The 22,462-nt window shown below is 49.8% G+C and overlaps 1 protein-coding gene across 5 annotated transcripts in view; it reads left to right on the top strand.

Moving 5' to 3' along the window:
* The first annotated feature begins 328 nt into the window (after window positions 1–328).
* Window positions 329–22,462, top strand: part of KCNJ1 (potassium inwardly rectifying channel subfamily J member 1) — a 34,739-nt gene continuing 12,605 nt past the window's right edge. For 2 of the 5 annotated variants that reach the window (XR_014815576.1, XM_003130077.6), the window contains exon 1: window positions 329–518. Coding sequence is in view for 1 of the 5 variants with exons in the window: in XM_084976627.1 (XP_084832753.1) it covers window positions 514–518; window positions 15,432–15,474 (48 nt within the window). In the remaining 4 variants the exon portion in view is untranslated. Of the gene's footprint in view, window positions 519–15,431; window positions 15,578–22,462 lie in introns of those variants that run through there. The other 3 variants (XR_014815575.1, XM_084976627.1, XM_084976629.1) reach the window with 3 other exon arrangements.

Below are 22,462 nucleotides of genomic sequence, written 5' to 3'. Positions count from 1 at the left end.
CTGGGACCAGCGTGGCAGATAATGACCAAGGGAAGCTCAGGTCAGCCTGACCTGTGGCCACTGCAGGAGTCATTGAGCAGGAGAGGCTTTGGAAGGGCCCCTGGGGGACACAATACCCCCTCCTGGGAGCCTCTACCCTAAGTGCACGCATTTGGCTGGGTTGCTTGTCAGCGCAAGCGTGCAGGTTCCAAGCCACGGCTCCAAAAGCAAATCCTTCTTAATTAGCCCAGGCGGCTCAACACCTCTGGGGTGTCCAGCCCACTTAAGTGCCACGCCTCCCCTTGTTGGATCCGGTTCTAAGTAAACTGTGTTCTTTGAGAGCCGTTGCATACAGATGGCTTGGCAGCCAGTCTGAGCTGACCTACAAACTCATAAAAAGCAACAGAGCCCCAGGCCCTCTCACCCTGGCCATCCAAACTCTGGGACCAAAGGTGCAAGGACTGTCAAGGACCCGGCTGCTTTCTTGGGGACCAAGAAGCTGAGCGTTCATCTCTGCATTCAAGCTGGCAATCCATGAGGTAAGGGGAGAAAGGCCACCTTGGCCCTTTGGGGGAAAAGGAGTGGATTTTCGTGGGAATTTAGCTTTCTTTTCCCCACCTCACACCTATACAGACTGTCTACCTCCCTTCGGGGCTGAAAGTATGGTTTTCACCCCACTTGATGCTGCAGGTGAGATTTGCATGTGGATTATGAGCCATGAACTTCGTCCAGGCCTCTCTTAGCCAGTCCACGACCCTGAGCATCATGCCTGGCTCCACAGCCTTCTCCTCCAGGTGATGCAGACGTGTGTGGGCTTCTGTCCTTGATGGCAAGAGCTTCCACGAAGACAGACCTCTCTTAGCCTCTGCCAACATTCAGGCAAAGGGTAAGGATGCTAGGGAGGTCTACATTGGAAAAGGCTGAAGGCTTTTTGTCCATCCGCACCAAAACGCCTTTCCTTCATTTGACGAAATGTTGCATGATTCTAAGCGAATGCATCTGGACTCCTCGACATTTGTTCGGCTCCCTCAATACTGCTGTGACAGATGCTCTGTGAGTGGCGTCTGTCCCCCTTGTTCCGTTTTACATGAACAGGTGTGGCGCCCTCGTCTCCAAACATCCATGTCATAGAGATACTGTGCATAGTTGCTTGAAAGATGTTTGTCTTTTGCAATTGGCAGGCTTTAGAGGAAATGTGTTTGCTTTTTCCTTCAGTTGAGCACACCAAATGAAGCCAAGCCTGGTGATGGGAAGGATGCTGTTTTACACAAGGACTTACCCAGCCTGCTGGCAGGTGCCCTTCAGTCACGGGCTTGGCTCACATCGTCTTACGCTGCACTGTTTTGTGAAAATGTATCCCTACTAATTTAGCTTCAGTTTTTCAAAACACGATGGGATGGGGTGCCTGGCAAGATGTGAACAATCTGAAAATATATATATATATATATTTTTTTGTATATGTAAGGCATGAAGATGTTTCTCTTCCTGGGTGAGAAGCACACCAAGTCATCTTGGGTGCAAGGCTGAGCTTGCAGAGCAGCATAGGGAGGAATTATGGTTCTTGGAGCTTTGATGCTGTGGGTGGCTTTGAGCTTTTTCTCTGATTTTTTTCATGTGCGTAAGATGCTATAATTGCTAAGAAATGCTCTGCAGAGCTGAGACCCAGGACTTCTCATGCATGACTTTTTTTTCCTTTTCCCAGCAATTCATTTTTTTTCTGTGCTGGGTTACAAATCTACTCGGGACCTTTTCACAGCTCAGTGATTTTCCAAGGATTCAGCTTCGATCACATGCTTTGCCTCTTACCTGACCCGTGGCTTCCATGGAGTGAATGCATCCTAATTCCTTCTCTTAGAGTTCTCACTGGGATTGCTCACATGGTCTGAGTTTGCCCCAAGTTACACTCCTCTTAATTCTACAATTTAAGATGCTAATCATGACTACTGCCTTTTTCTCATTGTTATTGCCCTTCTCATCAAATCCTCCTACTAGACATAGAGGATTTTTCCTCTTTGCCTTTCTACAAACTTATAATGAGCACGCCCTATGTTCTGGGAACTCTGTGAGGTCCTGAGAAATGACTTATTAGCCGCTGTTCTGGCAATTACAGGTTAGAGGGGTGGGTACATACAGGTAGGCGGTTAGACTCAAGCGGGATAGATGCCACAAAGTAGTCATGATGTAATCATTTCCTGTACCGGAAGGACACCCCACTTTACCTATGGTTGACCTCACCATGGAAGCATGATTCTAAACTCCCTGGGTGGGCAGGATGCGATCTGGTGGGGGCAGGAGGAAGGACATTCCAAAACAAGGAAATAGCATTTACTAAAACACGGAGATACGAGAGCATGGCATTTGCAAGAAACACCGAACTGGTGTGGCTGGGGTGGCTGGGGTGAGTGGATGGGGAGGGGAGAGGAGAGGAGAGACGAGACAAGAGAAGCTGTAGGGCGAGTGTGCAGGACGTGGACCTTGCGTGTGATGCCCAGGAGCGTGGCAGGATCATGCAGGTGGTGCAAAGCCATGTGAGGTCATATTTACAATTAGCGAGGCTGCTTTGTCTGCAAGGTGCAAGGTGGCTTGGGCTGAGGTGAGATCATTGCCAGGAAACTAGTTAGGAAATTATTAAAAGGCAGAGCACACAAGATCTAGGGCAGACTGGCTGCTAGGACCAAGTGTAGAGCTGACACGGGAAACTGATGATTGACTGGTCCCATTCTGGAAATTTCCCCGAAGTCCCAATGATGAGCCAAGTTTGAGTGGAAAAGAGGGTTTTCTCCACACTTACCCTCACGCACCCACTATGGCCTCCTGGGGCACAGAGAGCTGAGTCAATGGCTTCTGCTGTTATGAGGAGTTGGGGACAGCGTAGGGCAGGGGACTGGCTTTGCTGAGGCCTCCTCCACAGAAATCAAGCCTCTGGTCATTTGTTTCCCTGTGCCCCTGGAGGACGAGGACAAGGAGCATCTTCAGCCAGGTGAGCCCCAGGCTCCTCTCATTTCCCCCCTGGAGGATCTGGGCCCTGGACGAGGTGGCCCTGGGTCTCTGCTGAGCCCCTCTGTTGCCCCTTAGGAGGCAGGGCAGAAATTGTGTCCCTCCCTCCCGTGAAGGCTTTAAACTGAGACAATATCAGAAGCAATCATAGCACTGCTGAGTGTCAGAGGCCTCTGCCAGGTGACGGTTCCTGCAAGTACCATTATCGGCCCCAATGTATTCCCTGATGACCCTGAGGCAGGTACTGAGCTGAGTGCTCCCTGTGGAGTATTCCTATGAGTAGGTGATATTTGCAGTCCCGTTTTGCAGGAAGGTGGAGATGATGGAGCCGACAAGAGTGTCTCCTGAATTATTTCCAGTGGGCCACATGGACCAGGACGTTGCTTGTAAGACCCTCTCGCTGGGGTCAGTGGAAGGGCTGTCACCATGGGCCCTGTGACTCTCTCCAGGCCCTCTCTGGCCTTGAGGGTCAGGGGGTCAGTGTTTGGGTCTATGTGACACCCGTCCAGTCATATTGGTCTGAGAAGCTCCGGGCTGCGTTCCGCAGGCCATGACTGGCTGAGCTGGGACTCAGACATCTGACCACAGGTCCACCTACATCCACCACCCCCCTCCACTTGGCAGGTGGGTGACAGCCTTGGACTAGAAAGTGAGATCTCATAGTTCAGAATATCTGGAAAAAGCAGCCCACTGGGGCGTAAGTCCCGATAGACTAGTCACCTGCAGGCACCCCTAGAAATTTTCTCCCTGGAGCTGAAATAACTCCTGGGGTCCAGAGAGGGATTCAAAGTGATTCCAGTTTAGTTTCTCTTGGGCCCTAGAAGAAGCATATGCCAGAATAGGCATTGTGAGTGTTGCAATTTCAAGTTACAACACTGAGCGAATTTATTGGCACAGAAATCAAAGCTTGTCCAATAATTCATTGAGGGTAGTTGAACATACTCATTAAAGAACTTCTGCTTGTCCATCCCTTTCCCCACATCAGGTCAGTGTTTTCCGAGGTGGAGGTGGTGGTCGGCCTGATGAGGGGACTGAGGCACAGCCAAGAGGGACTACCTACCTTTATCTCAAGGCCAATAAGATCCTTGCGATTTTATGGGCTGAGAAAAGAAAGCACAGGACAGTGGTGACTTAGGCAAAAGCCAAGAGTAGAGAAAAAGACTCAGACCTTCTGGGCTGCTCTGCCTCCTGGACTGTTCGTGAGTCATGTCATAGTAACTCTGCTCTAGGCAGCAAGCATGGTCGGCTTGATTGTGTGCTCCCAATCTCTATGAGCAGGCAGGGCATGTGCGTGCAAACTAGAAAACCAAAACAGAATGAAAACAAATACCTTCCAAAAGGAAGGAAGGAGGGAGGGAGGGAGGAAGGAAGGAAAGGAAGGAAGGAAAGGAAGGTAGCAAGGAAGGAAGGAAGGAAGGAAGGAAAAAGGAAGGAAGAAAGAAAGAGGATGAAGGAAAAATTCATGGGGAAGCATAAAGGATGTAGATCTAGAAAAGTCAACATAAACAATAACCAGGAATTCCTGTTGTGGTGCAGAAACGAATCCAACTAGTGTTCATGAGGATGTGGGTTCAATCCCTGGCCCCTCTCAGTGAGTTATGGATCCAGTGTTGCTGTGAGCTGTGGCTGTGGCCGGCATCTCTAGCTCCAATTCGACTCCTAGCCTGGGAATTTCCATATGTTGCAGGTGCGCCCCTAAACAGACAAAAATAAATAGATAGATAAATAAATAAATAAATAAATAAATAAATAAATAAATAATCATTTCAGGGAGGTCCCGTTGTGCCTCAGCAGGTTAAGAACCAGATTAGTATCCATGAGGATTCAGGTTCGGTCCCAGGCCTCACTCAATGGGTTAAGGAGCCAGGACTGCCCCAAGCTGTGGTATAGGTGGAAGATGCGGCTGGGATCTGTTGTGCCCGTGACTGTGATGTAGGCCAGCAGCTGCAGCTCCAGTTGGACCCCTAGCCTGGGAACTTCCATAAGCCTCAGATGCAACCTTAAAAAGAAAAATTGCAAAAAAAAAATCCCCCCTCCCCCCGAAAAAAAAAGAGTTCCCATCATGACTCAGTGGTTACCACATCCGACTAGGAAACATGAAGTTTCAGGTATGATCCCTGGCCTTCCTCAGTGGGTTAAGGATCTGGCGTTGCCGTGAGCTGTGGCTCAGATCGCAAACACAGCTCGGATCCCACGTTGCTGTGGTGTAAGCCAGCAGCTACAGCTCTGATTAGACCCCTAGCCTGGGAACCTCCATATGTCATGGGTGCGGCCCTAGAAAAGATAAAAACGAAACAAAACATCGCTCTAAGGGTTCATCAGATCCAATTCAACCACCTAAGGAAAGAAGAAACTAAGACCTAGAAGGGGGAAGACTTGCTCAGAGCCCCCCAGAAAAACAGAAACCTGCATTCACCAAACATCACTTTGGATCCATAACTTTCTCGCTTAGAGAAGCCTGTCACTTTTTTCCTAAATCGGTTCCCAATGTGCAGTCGCCCTGGTGGGCACGTGTCTGCCCAGGCTCTGTGCTGCAGTTATCCAGTCTTATAAATTTTGCTAGAGGCAGGTCCCCCACTTATGCTTTAAGAGAAGATTCTTTCTGAATACTCTGAAATGCAAGCCAGAAATTTCCATTTGTTCAGAATTTTCCAATGTCCATCTGTGGCCCTCCCTCTCTTCCAATGGCACAAACCCCAGTGTCTCCTGGCTTGGGTTCAGGAATTGCATTTACCAGGGGGTAGCTCCGTGCCGCCATATCCCCAAGGCAGCAGATTTAAATATGCAGCATAACACTGTTGAAAGCAGCAGGTTAATGCTGTCTTTGCAGCCGGAACGACCCCAGCTCTCTCAGGTGACTCCCCTCAGGGAGGACTCATGCTTCGCTGCCCTTGATTAAATTCTCAGGAACTTTCTGGCTCTTTCCAGATCTGCCATTTGTCCTTGAGGAGCTCGACGGAGCTGGAAACTATGAATAACTGCTGTTAGTTTCACACAGGAAAAGGCTCCCTGCCATGAAGTCTTTTGGAGTCCAAGTCAATGATGCGATGTTGAGAGAGATAAAAGTAATCCCCGTCTGACTGTGTTGGGGAATCTGGGTACTCTGAGCGGGCTGGACCGCTGATGGATTATGCATGGGGGAGGGAGAGTTTGAATTCAGAGAGTGCTCAGAGAATCGCCTCAGAACCCCCCTGGGGGAGTTCCAGCCGTGGTTCAGTGGTAGCAAACTCAACTAGTATCCATGAGGTTTCCAGTTCGATCCCTGGCCTCCATCAGTGGGTTAAGGATTTGGTGTTGCCATGAGCTGGGGTGTAGGTCACAGATGCGGCTTGGATCCTGTGTGGCTGTGGCTGTGGCTGTGGCATAGGCAGGCAGCTGCAGCTCTGATTCAACCTCTAGCCTGGGAATTTCCATAGACTGCGGATTCGGCCTTAAAAAAAAAAAAAAAAAAAAGAGAGAAGACCCCTAGGTAAGCCCACTGTTGTGCTGGGCTTTGCCACAGTGTGAGGACCCAGCTCCTGCTTGGCAGAAGTTTCTGGCTCATGCAAGGACAGGCAGGAGAGAGTGAGAGACGCGTGATGGGGGCACGTTCTACCTCCCACCCACCTGGTTTTTTCCCAGGGAAGCCCCAATGGGGTGGGGGTGGGGGGTCGAGGACAGAAGGCTTGCACCCTCTCCCATCTGCTCCATCCCCTGGATGAAGAAGGGAGGGCAGCTCTGAGTGTGCTTACCTAGACCGTTCCCAGAATCCTTTTAGAGGCAGGGGCTCTGGACCATTGTGAGTGAGAGCACGAGTTTCCCTCTGCCCAGTGCAAGGCTCACCACTGCCAAAAAAAGGAGGGGAGGGAGTCCCCCGGGGACAGAGGCTAGCTGAGAAGTGGAGAGAGGGAGTTCCTGTTGTGGCGCAGTGGTTAACAAATCTGACTAGGAACCATGAAGTTGCGGGTTCGGTCCTTGCCCTTGCTCAGTGGGTTAACGATCTGGTGTTGCTGTGAGCTGTGGTGTAGGTTGCAGATGCAGCTCGGATCCCGCGTTGCTGTGGCTCTGGCGTAGGCCGGTGGCTACAGCTCCGATTCGACCCCTAGCCTGGGAACCTCCATATGCTGCGGGAGCAGCCCAAGAAATAGCAAAAAAAAAAGACAAAAAAAAAAAAAAAAAAAAAAGAAGTGGAGAGAAATGATTTTACTCCCTTTTTAGTCAATCCATGCTTTCCTTTGGCCTGTGGTAGGGATTTCTGCAGACAAAGGTGCCTCTTTAAGTGCTCTGTGGCAGTGAGGCTAGGGAGGGGAGGGAAGGGGCCTGGGCTGGGCTTGTGCCTGGAGTCCTGAGGGTGGAGAGACTCATCACGAGGGGCGGCAAGTGGGCAAACCCCTACCCAGGAGTGGACTCTGGTGACAGTGGAGGGAAGCTGGGAAATAGGCTGTCACTTGGGGAGTTTGGCTGAGGGAACGTGGGCTAAAACTGCTTTCTCCCACGTGAAGGGCTGCTTTTGGCACTGCTGCTGAAGATGAGAGGACAGTGGATCCAAATCTCAGCCTGGGGATGTGGGTTAGATTTCAGAGGCTGGGTCGGTCCAGGTGTCGAGAGGCAGGGATGGATTTCAGAGGGAAATGGCCGTGTTCCTTACACTCTCTGGGAAGGGTCGGGGGCCACCTGCCTGCGGGCTGGGCAGCCTGGGAGCCTTCCCACCGCCCATCCTTCCCATGTCCTGGGAGGGAGCAACCATAAGCCCCTCACTTTGGGTCTCCTGTTCTTGCCCCGCCAAGTTGCCCGTGATCCCACTCTCTGGCGGCTCAAAGGGCCAGGTATCTGCTCCTAAGTTTAAGGCTGGACCAGGGACAGCCACGTCTGTCCACCTCCCCAGGCTCAGCCTTTCTTTAGCCTCCCTGGCTCTACTCCTACCCCATAAACAAGCTGCCTTGGAGCTTCCTTTTTTCCTATGGCCCCAAAGGTGCCAGAACCCCAAGCCAACTAAGGGGTCGAGGCTTTCCATTCCTCTGGGCAACCCCACACACCCCTCCCCACTTCGCCCTGCCTCCTCCTGACTCCAAAGACGCTCTGGGTCTGTTCCAAAGGCTCCATCACACTTCTCCCCAGGGTGCCATCCCAGCAGATCCCACCGGCTTCCTGGTCCCTGATCCCCATCCAGGGCTACCAGTGGCCTTGGTCCCCTCGGCTGCCTGCCTGACTCGGGGATAGAGCCTGAGCGGAAGCTGGCCGTGCAGGGGATTCTGTCTCAGTGGTCGGTTTAGCCACGCGGGTGAGGGGGTGCAGGGATTCCAACAGCCAGACCGTGGGCAGAAATTTCCAAATGCAGACAGTAAACACCATGCATATTTTGCTGGTGACTAGCAACCAGATGCTGAGCCCTTTCTAGTCCCTGCTGTGACTGGGGCTGGAGAGAAGTCATGACACCCACAGAAGGATGCTGGTTTTGCCTCTGCACTGTGGAAGCTCCCTGCCCTGGAGTGAATGAGAGGAATTCTGGTCAGGGAGCTGAGGGAGATTTTGCTTTTCAAAGCAAAGTGGAGTTCCCATTGTGGCGCAGCAGAAACCAATCTGACTAGTATCCATGAGGATGCGGGTTTGATTCCTGGCCTCGCTCAGTGGGTTAAGGATCTGGCATTGCCGTGAGCTTTGGTGTAGGTCACAGACACAGTTTGGATCCCATTGCTGTGGCTGTGGCGTAGGCAGGCAGTTGCAACTCAGATTCGACCCCTAGCCTGGGAACCTCCATATATGCCACAGGTGTGGCCTTAAAAAAGCAAAAAAAAAAAAAAAAGGCAAGGTATTTTGGACAGGCCCAGCATCATAGCCCCCATGATCCCCAGAGTGAAATCCATGGGTCCATTGCAACATGTGGTCTGACAGGTGGTACCTTCACTTTTGTTCAGAGAGACCCTCCTGGAATCCCTGAAATAGTACCAGCAAGAGACTTCCTGAGTTCTTTCAGCTGCTTCTTCCTGTGAGTCATGTTTGCAGTTAAAAATTTGTCAGTTCCTACATTTATTCCCTTCGTGCTAGGAAGCCTATAGAGTGTCAGACACTTATTTGAGGGGGACAGTTACTGTTTCTCTTCCAGTCAATACAGGTCCCATTCTTCATTGGAAATCTGCTAGGCATATCATCCTTTCCATTGGGAAGTCCTTCCTTATGTCTAACTCAACTCCCTCTTGCTACATTTCAACCCACTTTTATATAGTTTGTCCTTCACCCACCTGAACTCTCCCAAATGCCATGTCATTCAATTTGCATGATGGCTCTGGGAGGCAGAGACCTTGTTATTGTCCTTTGACAAACAGGAAGACTGTGGCTTGACTTGAGGCCATCCTGGCAGGCCTCCTTCCAGAACTCTCCAGGTTTCCCAAGCCTGCCTGAAATGCTAACACTCCCCACCCCCACCCCCAACAATGCCCTGGACAGGAGGCAGCAGGTGAGGCTTGTGAGAAAGCTGAGTTTAGAGTTCTGCTTGTCCCCGGCCTGGGGGAGTCCCTCTCTGCCTCCATCGTCTTTGGCTCCAGTGTCATCCTATTCACTGCCACTTGTCAAGGTCACCTCCAAGTTGCCTGGCTTTCTTAGCCCTTATCACAATCTATAATTACCTTGTTTACTTGGTTCCATTCTGTTATCTGTCCTGCCCTCTCCACCTCCCTGAGAATCAGCCTGTTCATGCTGGGTCCTCAGCTCCCAGCACAGAGCTGTCTCAGTGGACTTGGTCGCACCAACTGGGGTCCCTGGGGGTCGACCCGCTGTCCCAGTGGATTTGGTCGCCAGATGTGTGATAGATTCCTAGTAAATATGTATTGACAGTAGGAAAGCCAGGAATGAATGAGCAAAGAAAAAGCAAGCAAAGAAGGAAAGAAAGAGGGGAGCAGAAGGAAGCCCTGTCTTTCCCCAAGGCTGTCCTGCCCTTCCTCCCTGCCTTAGACCAGAATTCACACAGTTTTTATGGGACTTGAGGTAGAAGGGTGCAGGAAGATTTGGGTTCCCGTCCCAGCCCTGCCTCCTCTGACCTCTTTCACCTCTCCACACCTCCGTGCCTCCCCTTGGAAAATAGAGAGAATTATGCCTGGGGTCACTGTGAGGATTATGGAATAATTTCTGCAAAGCAACTGCTCCTTCAGTCTATGGCATGTGCAGACATGAATAAACATTCGTTCATCTTCCTCTACAGTGATTTCAGCTCCTCCACCCCAATCCTGGAAAGCCAAAAGCAAACCTTGCTGTGTGCCTCCAACCACATGAGAGAAGCCATCTGCCCAGCTGGAAGGGGGATATTTTAGGGAACCACTACCTGCCTTCCATCTGTGCCAAAGAAGGTCACATTGGAAGGGAAGCATCTTATTAAGTCTCTTCCAATAAGCCAAAGGTGAACACATATCATGCCCGATGAAGCTGCATTAGGCTGAATTCTAACTTTCTAGCTCTGTGAACTTGGGTCAATTGATTTTCTTCTGTACGCACTGGGAATAATGATGAGCTTGTCTGCGTCCTAGGGAAGTTGTAACAGTCCAGTTTACAAGTGGAGATGGCCTAGAGCATAGGAAGAGCCATAAATGTTAGCTATTGTTGATCCATGGGGTAGGGAAAGACGAGCTTCATGCTAAACGGGAGTCAAGAAATCCTGATGGAACATTCATTCATTGCCAGTTACTTTTCTACATCTTGTCTCCTTTCGTCTTCAAGTAACATGGGAAGGTAGACCCCCTTCCCATTCTGTATTCATTCATCATCAGTTCACTCATTCAACAAATACTAACTGTAGCCAGAGAGACAGGTGCCTTTCTAACAATCGTTAGTCACCAAGAAAACACGGTGATGTGCAGATATAGAAAACAAACTTATGGTTTCCAGAGGGGGCAGGGGAGGAGTGATAAATTAGGAGTATATGATTAACAGATACACACCATTATATATGAAAGAGATAAACAAGGAGGGTTTATTGCAAAGCACAGGGAACTATACTCAATATCTTATAATAACCTATAATGGAAAAGAATTGAAGAACATATGTGTATATGTTATATATATACATATAACATATGTATATATCTGAGTTACTTTGCTGTACATATGAAACTGACACAATTTTGGGGGGGGAGGAGGGCTGCACCTGCACCATATGGAAGTTCCCAGGCTAGGGGTCCAATAGGAGCTACAGCAGCTGGCCTATGCCACGGCCCCAGCAACCCAGGATCCGAGCCTTGTATTCACCCTACATCAGAGCTCATGGCAGTGCCAGACCTTTAACCCACTGAGTGAGGCCAGGGATCGAACCTGCATCCTCATGGATAACAGGTTCATAAACCACCGAGCCACAAGGGAAACTCATTGAAACTAACACAATATTGTAAATCAATTGTACATCTATTAAAACAAATATACATAGTGGTATAGTGGCTTCCTTAGCAGCCATTCTCCTGTGTCTCTTACTTCAGGGCTCACCACCATGCTGCTTACCTCCTTGGAGCAGGGGTCTTCCTCTGGGGACTCCTGCGTGTCGCCTTGGAATGTCGCCTTGGAGTGTCGCCTTGAGTGTCTCCTCCTTTCCAGCTGCTCTTGCTGGCCAGGGCTCTCAGCTGTCCCCTCCATTGTAGCCTCATGAGCCTTGCACTCAATCAATCTCGACCACATTTTTTGAATCAATCTCATCCATATCTTCTGCAGAGTCTCTGAGGTTTGCACATGGTTCAGCCACTTTTGCACTGTAAAAAACTTTAAAATCCCTGACCAAGTAAAGGAATGCAGAAAATGTGTAGTTTTTTGATCAATGGAAACAAAGGCCCAGAAACATCTCCATTTCTCATATAGTTTCCAGGCACAATATTGAATTTGAAATACATGAAGTAGATGTGCCACTGCATGTTGTAGAAAAATGTAAGCTTAACTTTAAAAGATGAGCAGGAAATGCCCACAAACGCATGCAGTGTTGATGTGTGGTCTCCCTGCAACCTCTCAGCCTTGGCATTGATGAATTCACCACAATGGCTTTCATTCCACCACTGATGCTTATTTGGTCATTAGTTGGGCAAACAAGTAAAAATTGTGTTTAGTTGCACTTTGGAGGTAAAACAGCTCTTTGGTCTCCCTCTCTCTCTCCTTCTCTCTCCCTCGTGACAACGGAGGCCCAATGGGTGGTGGTGGATTTAGAGTTGCGGACACGTTTCTGCACCTGTGCACTTCCAGCCAGGCAAGGACATGAACTTACACTCTTTCAAGAACAATTGGCAGCAAGTTCCCATTGTGCCTCAGTGATAACAAGCCTGACTAGCATCCATGAGGATGCAGGTTCGATCCCTAGCCTCGCTCAGTGGTTAAGGATCCAACATTGCCGTGAGCTGTGGTGTAGGTTGCAGATGCGGCTCAAATCTGGCATTCTTGAGGCTGTGGTGTAGGCCAGCAGCTGTAGCTCTGATTCGACCCCTAGCCTGGGAACTTCCATATGCTGTAGGTGCAACCCTAAAAAGAAAAAAAAGAAAAAAAAAAAGAACATTTGGCAGAGTTTTTCTTTTTCTTTTTTCTTTCTTTTTTTTTTTTTTTGGCTTTTTGTCTTCTCTAGGGCCGCACCCGCAGCATATGGAAGTTCCCTGGCTAGGCGTCTAATCCGAGCTGTAGCTGCCGGCCCACACCAGAGCCACAGCAACTCGGGATCTGAGCCACGTCTGCGACCACAGCTCACGGCAATGCCAGATCCTTAACCCACTGAGCAAGGCCAGGGATTGAATCCGCAACCTCATGGTTCCTAATGGGATTCGTTAACTACTGAGCCACGATAGGCACTCCTGGTAGAGTTTTTCTAGTGGTGGATCTGGGAGCTGAGAATCCCAAGAACACAGGACAGGCTGCTAGAGCTAGCAAGATGTGGGCACATAATAAATAGGTAAATAACCAAGAAGACACCTGGGAGGGATAAGAGATGGGAAGAAGCTAGAACAGCATGGAGCCGTGGCTTTGCCTGAGGCTGTGGGTGCTTCCTGGGACTGGATGCTGAAAGGCCCTCTGAGGAGGTGACCACAGCGCTGAGTCCCACGTGACAAGAAGGAGCCGAGGCAGCCCTGAAGAGGGAACAGCAGGTTTGGAAGACCAGGGCAGGGGTGGCGCAGCATGTGGTCTGAATAGCACTGGGGGTGGAGACGCAGTGACATGAGAGCCATCTGGGGAGTGTGGAGGACGTTGAGGCCTTTAGGGTGAGGGGAACCCAAGAGAGGCCTCAGCAAGGCAGCCACATGGTCTGATTTACACCATTAATACCTGCCTTGGAAACTGGGGAATGTGTCAGGGTGAGGAAGAAGAGGGAGAGCAGAGAAATGAGGGAGCAGGCCATTTCTGTAGCTAAAGCAAGAGATACGGAAGTTTGTGAGTTCCCGCTCTGGCATATTGGGATTGGCGGTGTCTCTGCATCTGCAGGACACAGGTTTGATCACAGGCCCCTGCACAGTGGGTTAAAGGATCTGGCATTGCCATAGCTGTCTCATAGGTCGCAGCTGCAGCTTGGATTTGATCCCTGACCTGGGAACACCATGTGTCTTGGGGTGGCCAAAAAAAGGGGAAAAAAAGGATCACGGAGGTGTGGACCACAGTGGCAGTTACGGGGATGCAGCTGAGAGAGCTTCTGAATGTATTTGGAGGGAGAGCAGAGAAGACTTGATGATGTTGGGTGTGGGGATGAGAGAAGAAAAGAATGGAGATTGAATGAAGCTTTCCTCAATGGTTGCGCCATGGACAGCTCAGAGGAAGGCAGGCAGTCAACCAAATAAAAACGTACTAAGCTCGATTTGATGCTATGAAAGAAAAGAAGAGGGGGCTAGGGAGGTTTATTAGAGTAGAATTTCAGCCCAAGATGCCAGGTGGGGATGTACCACTCATGCTCACCTTCCCCCCCGGCCCCCGCCAAGCCCTGTGCTCCAGCTGCCCCTGGTTCTGGAAGACCGGTCATGCTAACTTCAGAGGAAATTCAATTGGTCTGGCACAATTGGATCTTTCTGGTCTAATCTAATCGTTTTATGAGCAATCTTTCTTTTTGATCTTCATCTCCCCCCCACACACACCGCCCCCGCAGTTTATTTTTCCCTGGCAGCCAGATAAACAAAGTTTTCTCCCTCTGGGCTTCCTGCATGCAAAAGTGCTTCTTATAGGTCTCCTTCGAGCAGCCCTGGGCCTGTTGCTTCTGTCCAGAGGTTCTGATGGGGGAGCCTCTTTTTTTTTTTTTTTTTTTTTTGGTCTTTTTGTCTTTTTAGGGCCTCACCCACAGCATATGGAGGTTCCCAGACTAGGGGTCCAATCGGAGCTGTAGCCGCCACTCTATGCCACAGCCACAGCAATGCAGGATCCGAGCCACGTCTGTGACCTACACGACAGCTCATGGCAATGCCGGGTCCTTAACCCTCTGAGGGAGGCCAGGGATCGAACCCAAGTCTTCATGGATGTTAGTCGGGTTTTCAAACTGCTGAGCCACGAAGGGAACTTCTGGGGGAGACTTCTTGAAGAGCCAAGAGGACAGGGTTAACAGAGGTGGAAGAATATGTCCCCTGACCTGGCATCTCCTCCAGGCAGGACCACATGGCCATCCCTGCATTTCCTCTGCATCCCATATGGGCATTTCTGAGTCCATCCTTGGTCCTGACAGGACAGCCAGCCGCCTGCTCAAATGCAGACCTGGGAATTCAAATGATTCCCCAAGTGCCAACTCAACCTCTGGCTGTCTCTTCATTAAGTCTCCTCAGCTTTGCCAAGCACGGAAGGAGGCTGACCTCACTGAGGGTTCCATGTGCTGGACCTGCTGCTGTGTGTTCTTATACTGATTCCCATCTCACCCATGCTTATCTCCATTTTCATGGAGAACACTCAGGTCCAGAGAAGAAAAGTCATTTACCTGTTGACAAGTGGAAGGAGTGAGGTTGAAACCGAGTCCACACCACCTTACAGCCTGCCCTTCCACACCTTCGTGACACCTGTTGAACCCCCATCTTTGCTTTGCCAACCCTACCCACTGGCCTTCTGCAGTGGTGTTCTCTGTCTTAGCACTGCCCACAGCTGGGACACCCGCTCCCTTCAGGGACAAGAGAGCTAGCCTTTGGGACCAGGCTGAGCCCAGGTGTCCATCTCTTCGAAATTCCTAGTGGACCTCCTTCCGTCTTCTCCTCTCCATCTGGCCCAGGGCAGTGCAGGGGAGCCTGAGTAAGGGGCACTGTGCCAGGACCAAGTGATGACCCATCGCTGAAAATGGGTACAGTTATTGGGAGTGTGGATGGATAAGAAAAGTAAACCAGAAAAGAGTGGCTTTGGCTCTACAATTTAGTCTGGGCAGAGCAGCAAGACAGAGAGGAAGAAAGGAAGGAAGGAAAGAAGGAAGGAAGGAAAGGAAAAAAGCAAACACAACTCTCAATGCGCTCCAGGGTCGTTGTCGTGCTGCTAAGCTTTCCTTAGTGACTTCCTTTGGTTTCGGTTTTTTCCAGGTTTCATTGGTTACATTGGGAAATTAGCTCCGTGAAAAGGCAGGTGAGTCCACCTAGACACGCATCAGTCAGCAGCCGAGCTGGGATTCAAGGCCGACTCCAGACCACGTGTTTCACGGCCTGGGGCCCCTGCACACACTCTCTAGGTAAACTGGTCTCTTTTTTCTTTTGGGGGAGGAATTAAAACTCATTGTTATACTTTAGTTTCTCCCCCGGCCAAACATCATTTATTTATGAAGATCCAAGTTTGGTCCTGATGATGTGTCATCAAATAGGTCATCATGATCTATATTAATCCAGATATTTTTAAGGTGGGCAACTGAAAATAGAGAGGGGTGGCTGGGTGTGTTCTTGCTCTTGATCGTGTCCCATGTTCAGGTGGCACACACCGAAATCCAGCCCTGTCCTTGAGAACAGGGCCAGGCCAACCTCTGGGAATGCACAGTGAGTGGTTTTCTGTCACTCCCTTGAGAGACCTCCTATCTGTCAACAAGGAAGCAGCAAAGACCCTGCCCCCCCCATCGCAATCATGCTTCACACCCCCTTCTCCCTCCTCTGTGTTTGGGGGGATGTGGATGTGGGGTAAGGAGGAATTTAAATGGTCCCTCAGGATTCTGGCTAATCCCTGCGGTTGCTGGCTCTCCAGAGAGCCTGTTTTAAATAAGAATTGCATGAGTAATGTTACTGACTCCAGGAACAGAACAAGGGCTATGGGCAAGGCACAAACTTTGAGACAAAATAAAAATTAAAAATGTACCAAGGGGAGTTCCTGTCATGGCACAGTGGTTAATGAATCTGACTAGGAACCATGAGGTTGCAGGTTCGATCCCTGGCCTTTCTCAGTGGGTTAAGGATCCGGCGTTGCTGTGAGCTGTGGTGTAGGTTGCAGATGTGGCTCAGATCCCGCATTGCTGTGGCTCTGGTGTAGGCCGGCAGCTACAGCTCTGATTCAATCCCTAGCCTGGGAACCTCCATATGCCGCAAGAGTGGCCCAAGAAATGGCAAAAAGACAAAAAAAAAAAAAAAAAAAAAAAAGTACCAAGGGAAGGAAAAGGAGGGGGAGAGAACCGAACTGAGCTCCCGTGAGTGTGTATGTGTGCGGGGGGGCAGAGCAGGTGGGGTGGACCTTGGTGCAGTGGGCAGAGGCCAAGGCCCTGGGAACCCCCACCCCACCTGCAGGCATCCTGTCACATAGCCTGCCAAGCTTTGGGGAATGCAGACCTGGCTCCCAAGCCCGGGACTTTAGCCCGACCTCCAGCCCTGTGTGCGGGGTGAGGGGCTTCACCCAGAGCTGCCAGGTCAGGGTCACAGTATGTGTGAGTCTTGGTCCCTTGGAGACCAGGGGAGGGCAGAGGGCAGGGCAGCACCACGCTCTGCCTCAGCTGCTCTGCCCGGTCCCCAGGGTTTGTCCCACAGATGCTGGAGGAGCCAGTGTCACCTTTGCTGGTAGAGCTCGTGTTGAGGGTGAGGATGAGCAGAAACATCCTACTGTGTGTGCTCCAGGCTCTGGTGACCAAGGAAATAATTGGATGTGGTGCTTCCAGAATCACAGTGGCCACCTACTAAAGGAGGAGGGGACCAAGTTCAGACGAGGGTTCACAAGGGTCGGGGGTGGTATTTCTGCCCGGAGCCAGAGGAGGAAGGAGGAAGAGAAGGGGAAGACAAGGGGATTAAGAAATGAAGAGGTGTGATGAGGATGGGAGGAGTTTGCTGAATCCCTGCCATGCAAGAGGTCCTTGACTGGAGTTTTCCTGTACCAGCTTTATTGATATATAATATAATATAATGTAATATAATATAAAATATAATGTAATATAATATAGTATAATACAATGTGATTCCCATGCTATTCAAAATACCCATTTAAAGCTCACAATAGTGATATTTTTCCATATAGGCACAAAGCTAGACAACTGTCATCACTACCAGCATTGGAAATTTTCCGGAGTTTCCATTGTGGCTCATTGAAAAGGAATCCAATGAGGTTGCGGGTTTGATCCCTGGCCTTACTCAGTGGGTTAAGGATCCAGCATTGCTGTGAGCTGTGGTGTAGGTCGCAGACATGGCTCCAATCTGGTGTGGCTGTGGCTGTGGCATAGGCCGGCAGCTGTAGCTCTGATTCGACCCCTAGCCTGGGAGCTTCCATATGCTAGTGGATGTGGCCCTAAAAAGCAATAAGAAGAAAGAAAGAAAGAAAGAAAGAAAGAAAGAAAGAAAGAAAGAAAGAAAGAAAGAAAGAAAGAAAGGAAGGAAGGAAGGAAGGAAGGAAGGAAGGAAGGAAGGAAGGAAGGAAGAAAGAAAGAAAGAAAGAAAGAAAGAAAGAAAGAAAGAAAGAAAGAAAGAAAGAAAGAAAGAAATTTTCCATCACTTCCAAAACAAACTCTACCCATTAACAGTCACTCCCCATTTTCCCCTCCCCCCTCCACTGGGCACTACCAACCTAATTTTCTCTCTCTATAGATTTGTCTCTTCTAGATATTTGTACAAATGGAACATGACCAGACCTGGCTTCTTTCACTTAGCGCAATGCTTTCAAGGTTCTTCCACATCATAGCATCTATCACCACTTCACTCCTTTCTGATGGTTGAATAATATCCCATTATATGGACAAACCCCATTTTATTTCTCGACTCTTCTGCAAGTTGACATTTGGGTTTTTTCCACTTGCTGGCTGTGGCAAACAATGCTGCTCTCCACATCTGCAGACAGGTTTTTGTGTGGATGGGTGCCTTTTCCATTGAATCCCCTTAGCAACAAACAGGTACGATAATCACCACTTTGTTAGGGAAAACTGCAGCTCAGGGAGGTGAAGCAACGTTTCTGAGATGGAAAATCTTGTGATTTGGTTTGATGAGGAGAGAAGGGCAAAGAAGAGGAAGTAAAGAGGAATTCACGTCACTTTTTCCAGGTCATTGTACACAGCAGTAACGAAAAAGTGGGGGCAGGCATGGGAAAGTGAGTCAGCAGGGCTACCATGGGCTTGGGGGCCCCTCTCCGGGGCAGGGACTCCCCACGCCACCCCCACCTCCCAGGCCTGGCTGAGTCTGGGGGATGCCCTCCTTTCTCTGCTCAGCCTCCTGTCCTGCATCTCAGGGCTGACCTGAGACCCATCAAGGGCAGCTCAAGACAGTCGCTGGAGTATTTCATTAGCCTTTGAGGGGTCAGGTGGGACGTTTCTGCAGCCATGTTCCCACTCTGAGGGCGTCGCCTGGGGTGACAAGAAGAACCCCAGAGGAATTCAGCACGGGCCCAAGGGGGGCTCTATGGGATGGAACAACAAGGTCACCGGGACTGCTGGCTCTGCTTCCCTCTGCCTCCAGGGCTTTCCCAGAAAGCTTTTGGTCATGGGCCGGTGGTGATGTGCCGCCCCATTAATGTCACCCCCAGTGGCTCAGCAGAACCCAGCCAAAGCCGGTAATCATTGACCCTCAGAAGCTCCAGGGGGCAGAGCAAAGAGCTATTACAGCAAAGGGAGCGTAGGCTCAGTAGCTGGTCCCCTGCCCACGGTGAGAGCCTGGTCCTTCTCGTCGCCTTTCTGGGAGGCATGATGCTATTGCAACCCACACATTGGTGTAGCGAAGCCCAGAATTGAAGGCATCACAGACAATGACAGTGGCTCATTCATTCAGTGCAAAAATGATTGTTGTTGTGGTTGTTTTGGTCCTTTGTCTTATTAGGGCTGCACCTGAGGCATATGAAGGTTCCCAGGCTAGGGGTCTAAGTGCCGCCAGCCTACACCACAGCCACAGCAATGCCAGATCCCAGCCGAGTCTTCGACCTACACCATAGCTCACGGCAACACCAGATCCTTAACCCACTGATCGAAGCCACAGCCTCATGGTTCCTAGTTAGATTCGTTTCTGCTGTACCACGACGGGAATTCCAAAAATGATTCTTCACTTTAGAAAATAATTCAGGAACTCCCGTCATGGCGCAGTGGTTAAAGAATCTGACTAGGAACCATGAGGTTGCGGGTTCGGTCCCTGGCCTTGCTCAGTGGGTTGAGGATCTGGCGTTGCCGTGAACTGTGGTGTAGGTCGCAAATGCGGCTCAGATCCCACGTTGCTGTGGCTCTGGTGTAGGCCAGTGGGTACAGCTCCGATTAGACCCTTAGCTTGGGAACCTCCACATGCCGCGGGAGCGGCCCTAGAAATGGCAAAAAGACAAAAAAAAAAAAAAAAAAAAAAAAGAAAGAAAGAAAAGAAAAGAATTCAGTAATGGATTCCTTTAAATATCTAATACCTTAGTGCCTCTATCACATATGCAGACAATTCCCATCCACATACTATCTTTTGCGAACACCATATATTGGTTTTGGCTTCAGTATAAGATTATATAGTTATATATAGCTAGACTTGTGCAATGATTTTTTTCATTGTAATAATTTCTTTGGAATAGCAATGAGAATAAAAGGCCACGAGACTGGAAACGGCTTTGAATCCTTGTGTTAATTTAATTTTCAGTTGTAGGTTCATCAGAAACTAGAATTCAACAGTTAGGAAAGTGACCCCCAGGAAGTCTGGCCTGAGTGGAAGGTGTAGGTCTGAGAACTAACCCTTCCATTCTTTCCTTTGTGGGGGGTCCCTTCTCATCCCAGGAGACACTGAATGGAATTTCACCTGGGATGCTCTAGGGACCTGTCTTCTCCCTCTGGACAATAACCTTGTCTGTTGTGAATTACTAGGCATCTTCCCTCCTGTGTTTTTGCCCCAGTCCTGAGCCGGGCAAAGGCGACATGGCAGATTCCAAGCCCAACAATTTTTTGTTTTTTGTTTTTTGTTTGGGCCATTCCCATGGTATATGGAAGTTCCCAGTTCCCAGGCTAGGGGTCGAATCAGAGCTACAGCTACCAGCCTGTGCCACAGCCACAGCAATGCCAGATCTGAGCTGTGTCTGTGACCTACACCAAAGCTCATGGCAATGCCAGATCCTTAACCCACTGAGCAAGGCCAGGGATGGAACCCACATCCTCATGGATCTTAGTCAGGTTTGTTAACTCCTGAGCCATGACGGGAACTTCCAAGCCCAGCAATTGGAATCCCCAGTCCAGCAGCTCTTGGACCGCTGCAAATTCCGGTCATATATGAAACTTTGAAAATCATCTCCCGCACCTCTTCAGACAGAGGCAAGTGGCTTCCCGTCCTCACTGATTTCTCAGTAAATAAGCCAGTGGACAGCCCAGGCTGCAAGAGATTTCCCCCTTGTGCCTTCAGGGGGAAACTGAAGGCTTCCTGCCCCAGACTCTGTGCTCTGGGGGCACCATTTGCACTGGGCTCTAGAGGGCGCTGTTCACACGGGATGCAGCCCCTCTGGTGCAGCTGGGAGCAGGCTCCGAGGCCCTCCCTCAAGTCTCCATCGCCAGTTCACACCCTGCAGAGGCTTTTCTCAGCCCTGGGTTTCTCTTCAGTCATTCTGAGCCACACATCTTCACCTTTACCCTGGTTTATCGCCTTAACTCTGGCTCAGTCTACTCACACCCAGTAAAGCAATGCCTTCCTTTGGTAATTAAAGCACAGAACTCCCTGAAGGCTAGAAGAGAGACTCCTTAGAAAATCTCTAGAATAAGAGCAAGAAGACGTGACCCTGTGGCTGTGTGTTTCTCTTGTCCTGCCGGGCTCTCTCACTGCAGTCACCACTCCTCAGAGACCCCAGGGACGTGCAGCCTTCCCTTCAAAACTCTGAACCAGGAGGAGAGGAAAGGACCCCTTTAGGTCCTTCTTTGCAGAGCTGAGACATGCTAGCGTTTTTCAAAAATATTTTAAAAAACAACTTTGAAGAACAACAGGGAAACAATATTGGAAATGCGCATAGAATTAGTGTCAGCTTCCAAAGCACAGGTTTCTGAGTCCCCAGCAAAGGCCTGCTGCCCCCAACGACGGCTGTTGCCCTGTGGACACCTGGCTTGGGTCCAGCCTTACGGACTTCCCTGGCAGGCTGTCCTGGCGGAAATGCACAGCTCCTGATCCTTCCTGCTGTGTCCCCATCCAGGTGCCAGGAAGTGATACAGGTCTTTGTGGGGAGAGTAGAATCATCTCAGGCTGAACAAGGGTCCTAGGAAACGAGTTAGATAGATAGAATTTAAAACCTGAATTTGAACATTTCAACTTCTTCGAATAACGCTTCTGTATTGAAATTTGGTCCTTCATTTTCACATCTTGATGCAAAAGCAAACAATGGGTGTGATTCCAATGGAATGAAATGGGGTCTCACCAATTGGTTGGGAAATGACTTGATGACCTCTCAGTTCCACCTCTTCTTCTGTGGGCTTTTCTACTCTTTGGGGACCACAGTCCCTTCCAGTCAAAGGAGCAACTCTGTAGTTGAACAGGTTGGCTTCGTGTAGCTAGTGAGGATGCAGAATTGTGGGGAGCGTTGTTGGGGAGTGTTAGAAAGCCCATAAGTAGGATTTGGGCACGTTCTAGGTGATCTGGGAGATTTAAGGAAACGATGCTCTGCTCTGGGTTAGACGTCAGGAAGTGGGGGCACTGCTACGATTGAGTATGTTGATAAAGCTCATGACCTAAGAGGAAAGAAGACTCGTGGGAGGTTAAAGCTGTGACTGGTAAACCAGGAGAGGAGGGCATTGGGTGGCTGTCATGCCGGAAAGATGTTACCAGAATCCGGGTTCTTGTTCACGCAGCCGAAGAATGAACTTCTCAAACACACAGGCAGCAAGCAAGCACAGTCCTTATTATAGGAAAGCAAATAGCTCCCAGGGCTGCTAGGAGGAAGGAGAAGAGCACCCCCCCCCTTGTCATATAGGGGTTGTTATCCCTTAAAGGGGGTACCAATGTGGGGTCCAGAAAGATGCAGGTTTTTCCCATTGGCCTTGCTCAATTACCCATATCAGTCCTTGTCCAATGGGGATCTTAGGGGTGGAAATATCCCATAAGTTTTATGGCTTCTTTGCCCTTCTCTTCCTTTAGACTGAATCACCTTTCCTCTCATTCCTTTTCCATCATTTGTGGAGTGTGTTAGATATTAATGTCCATCTGGGCGTAGGTAACTCCCTATAGTAAACAAGGCCTGT

Source organism: Sus scrofa, chromosome 9, assembly GCF_054392235.1.
Source record: "Sus scrofa isolate SSC_HxYL_T2T_F1_AM1 chromosome 9, Sscrofa_HxYL_maternal_Yorkshire_Landrace_v2.0, whole genome shotgun sequence".
NCBI lineage: Eukaryota > Metazoa > Chordata > Mammalia > Artiodactyla > Suidae > Sus > Sus scrofa.
This window is presented reverse-complemented; position numbering and strand designations above follow the sequence as displayed.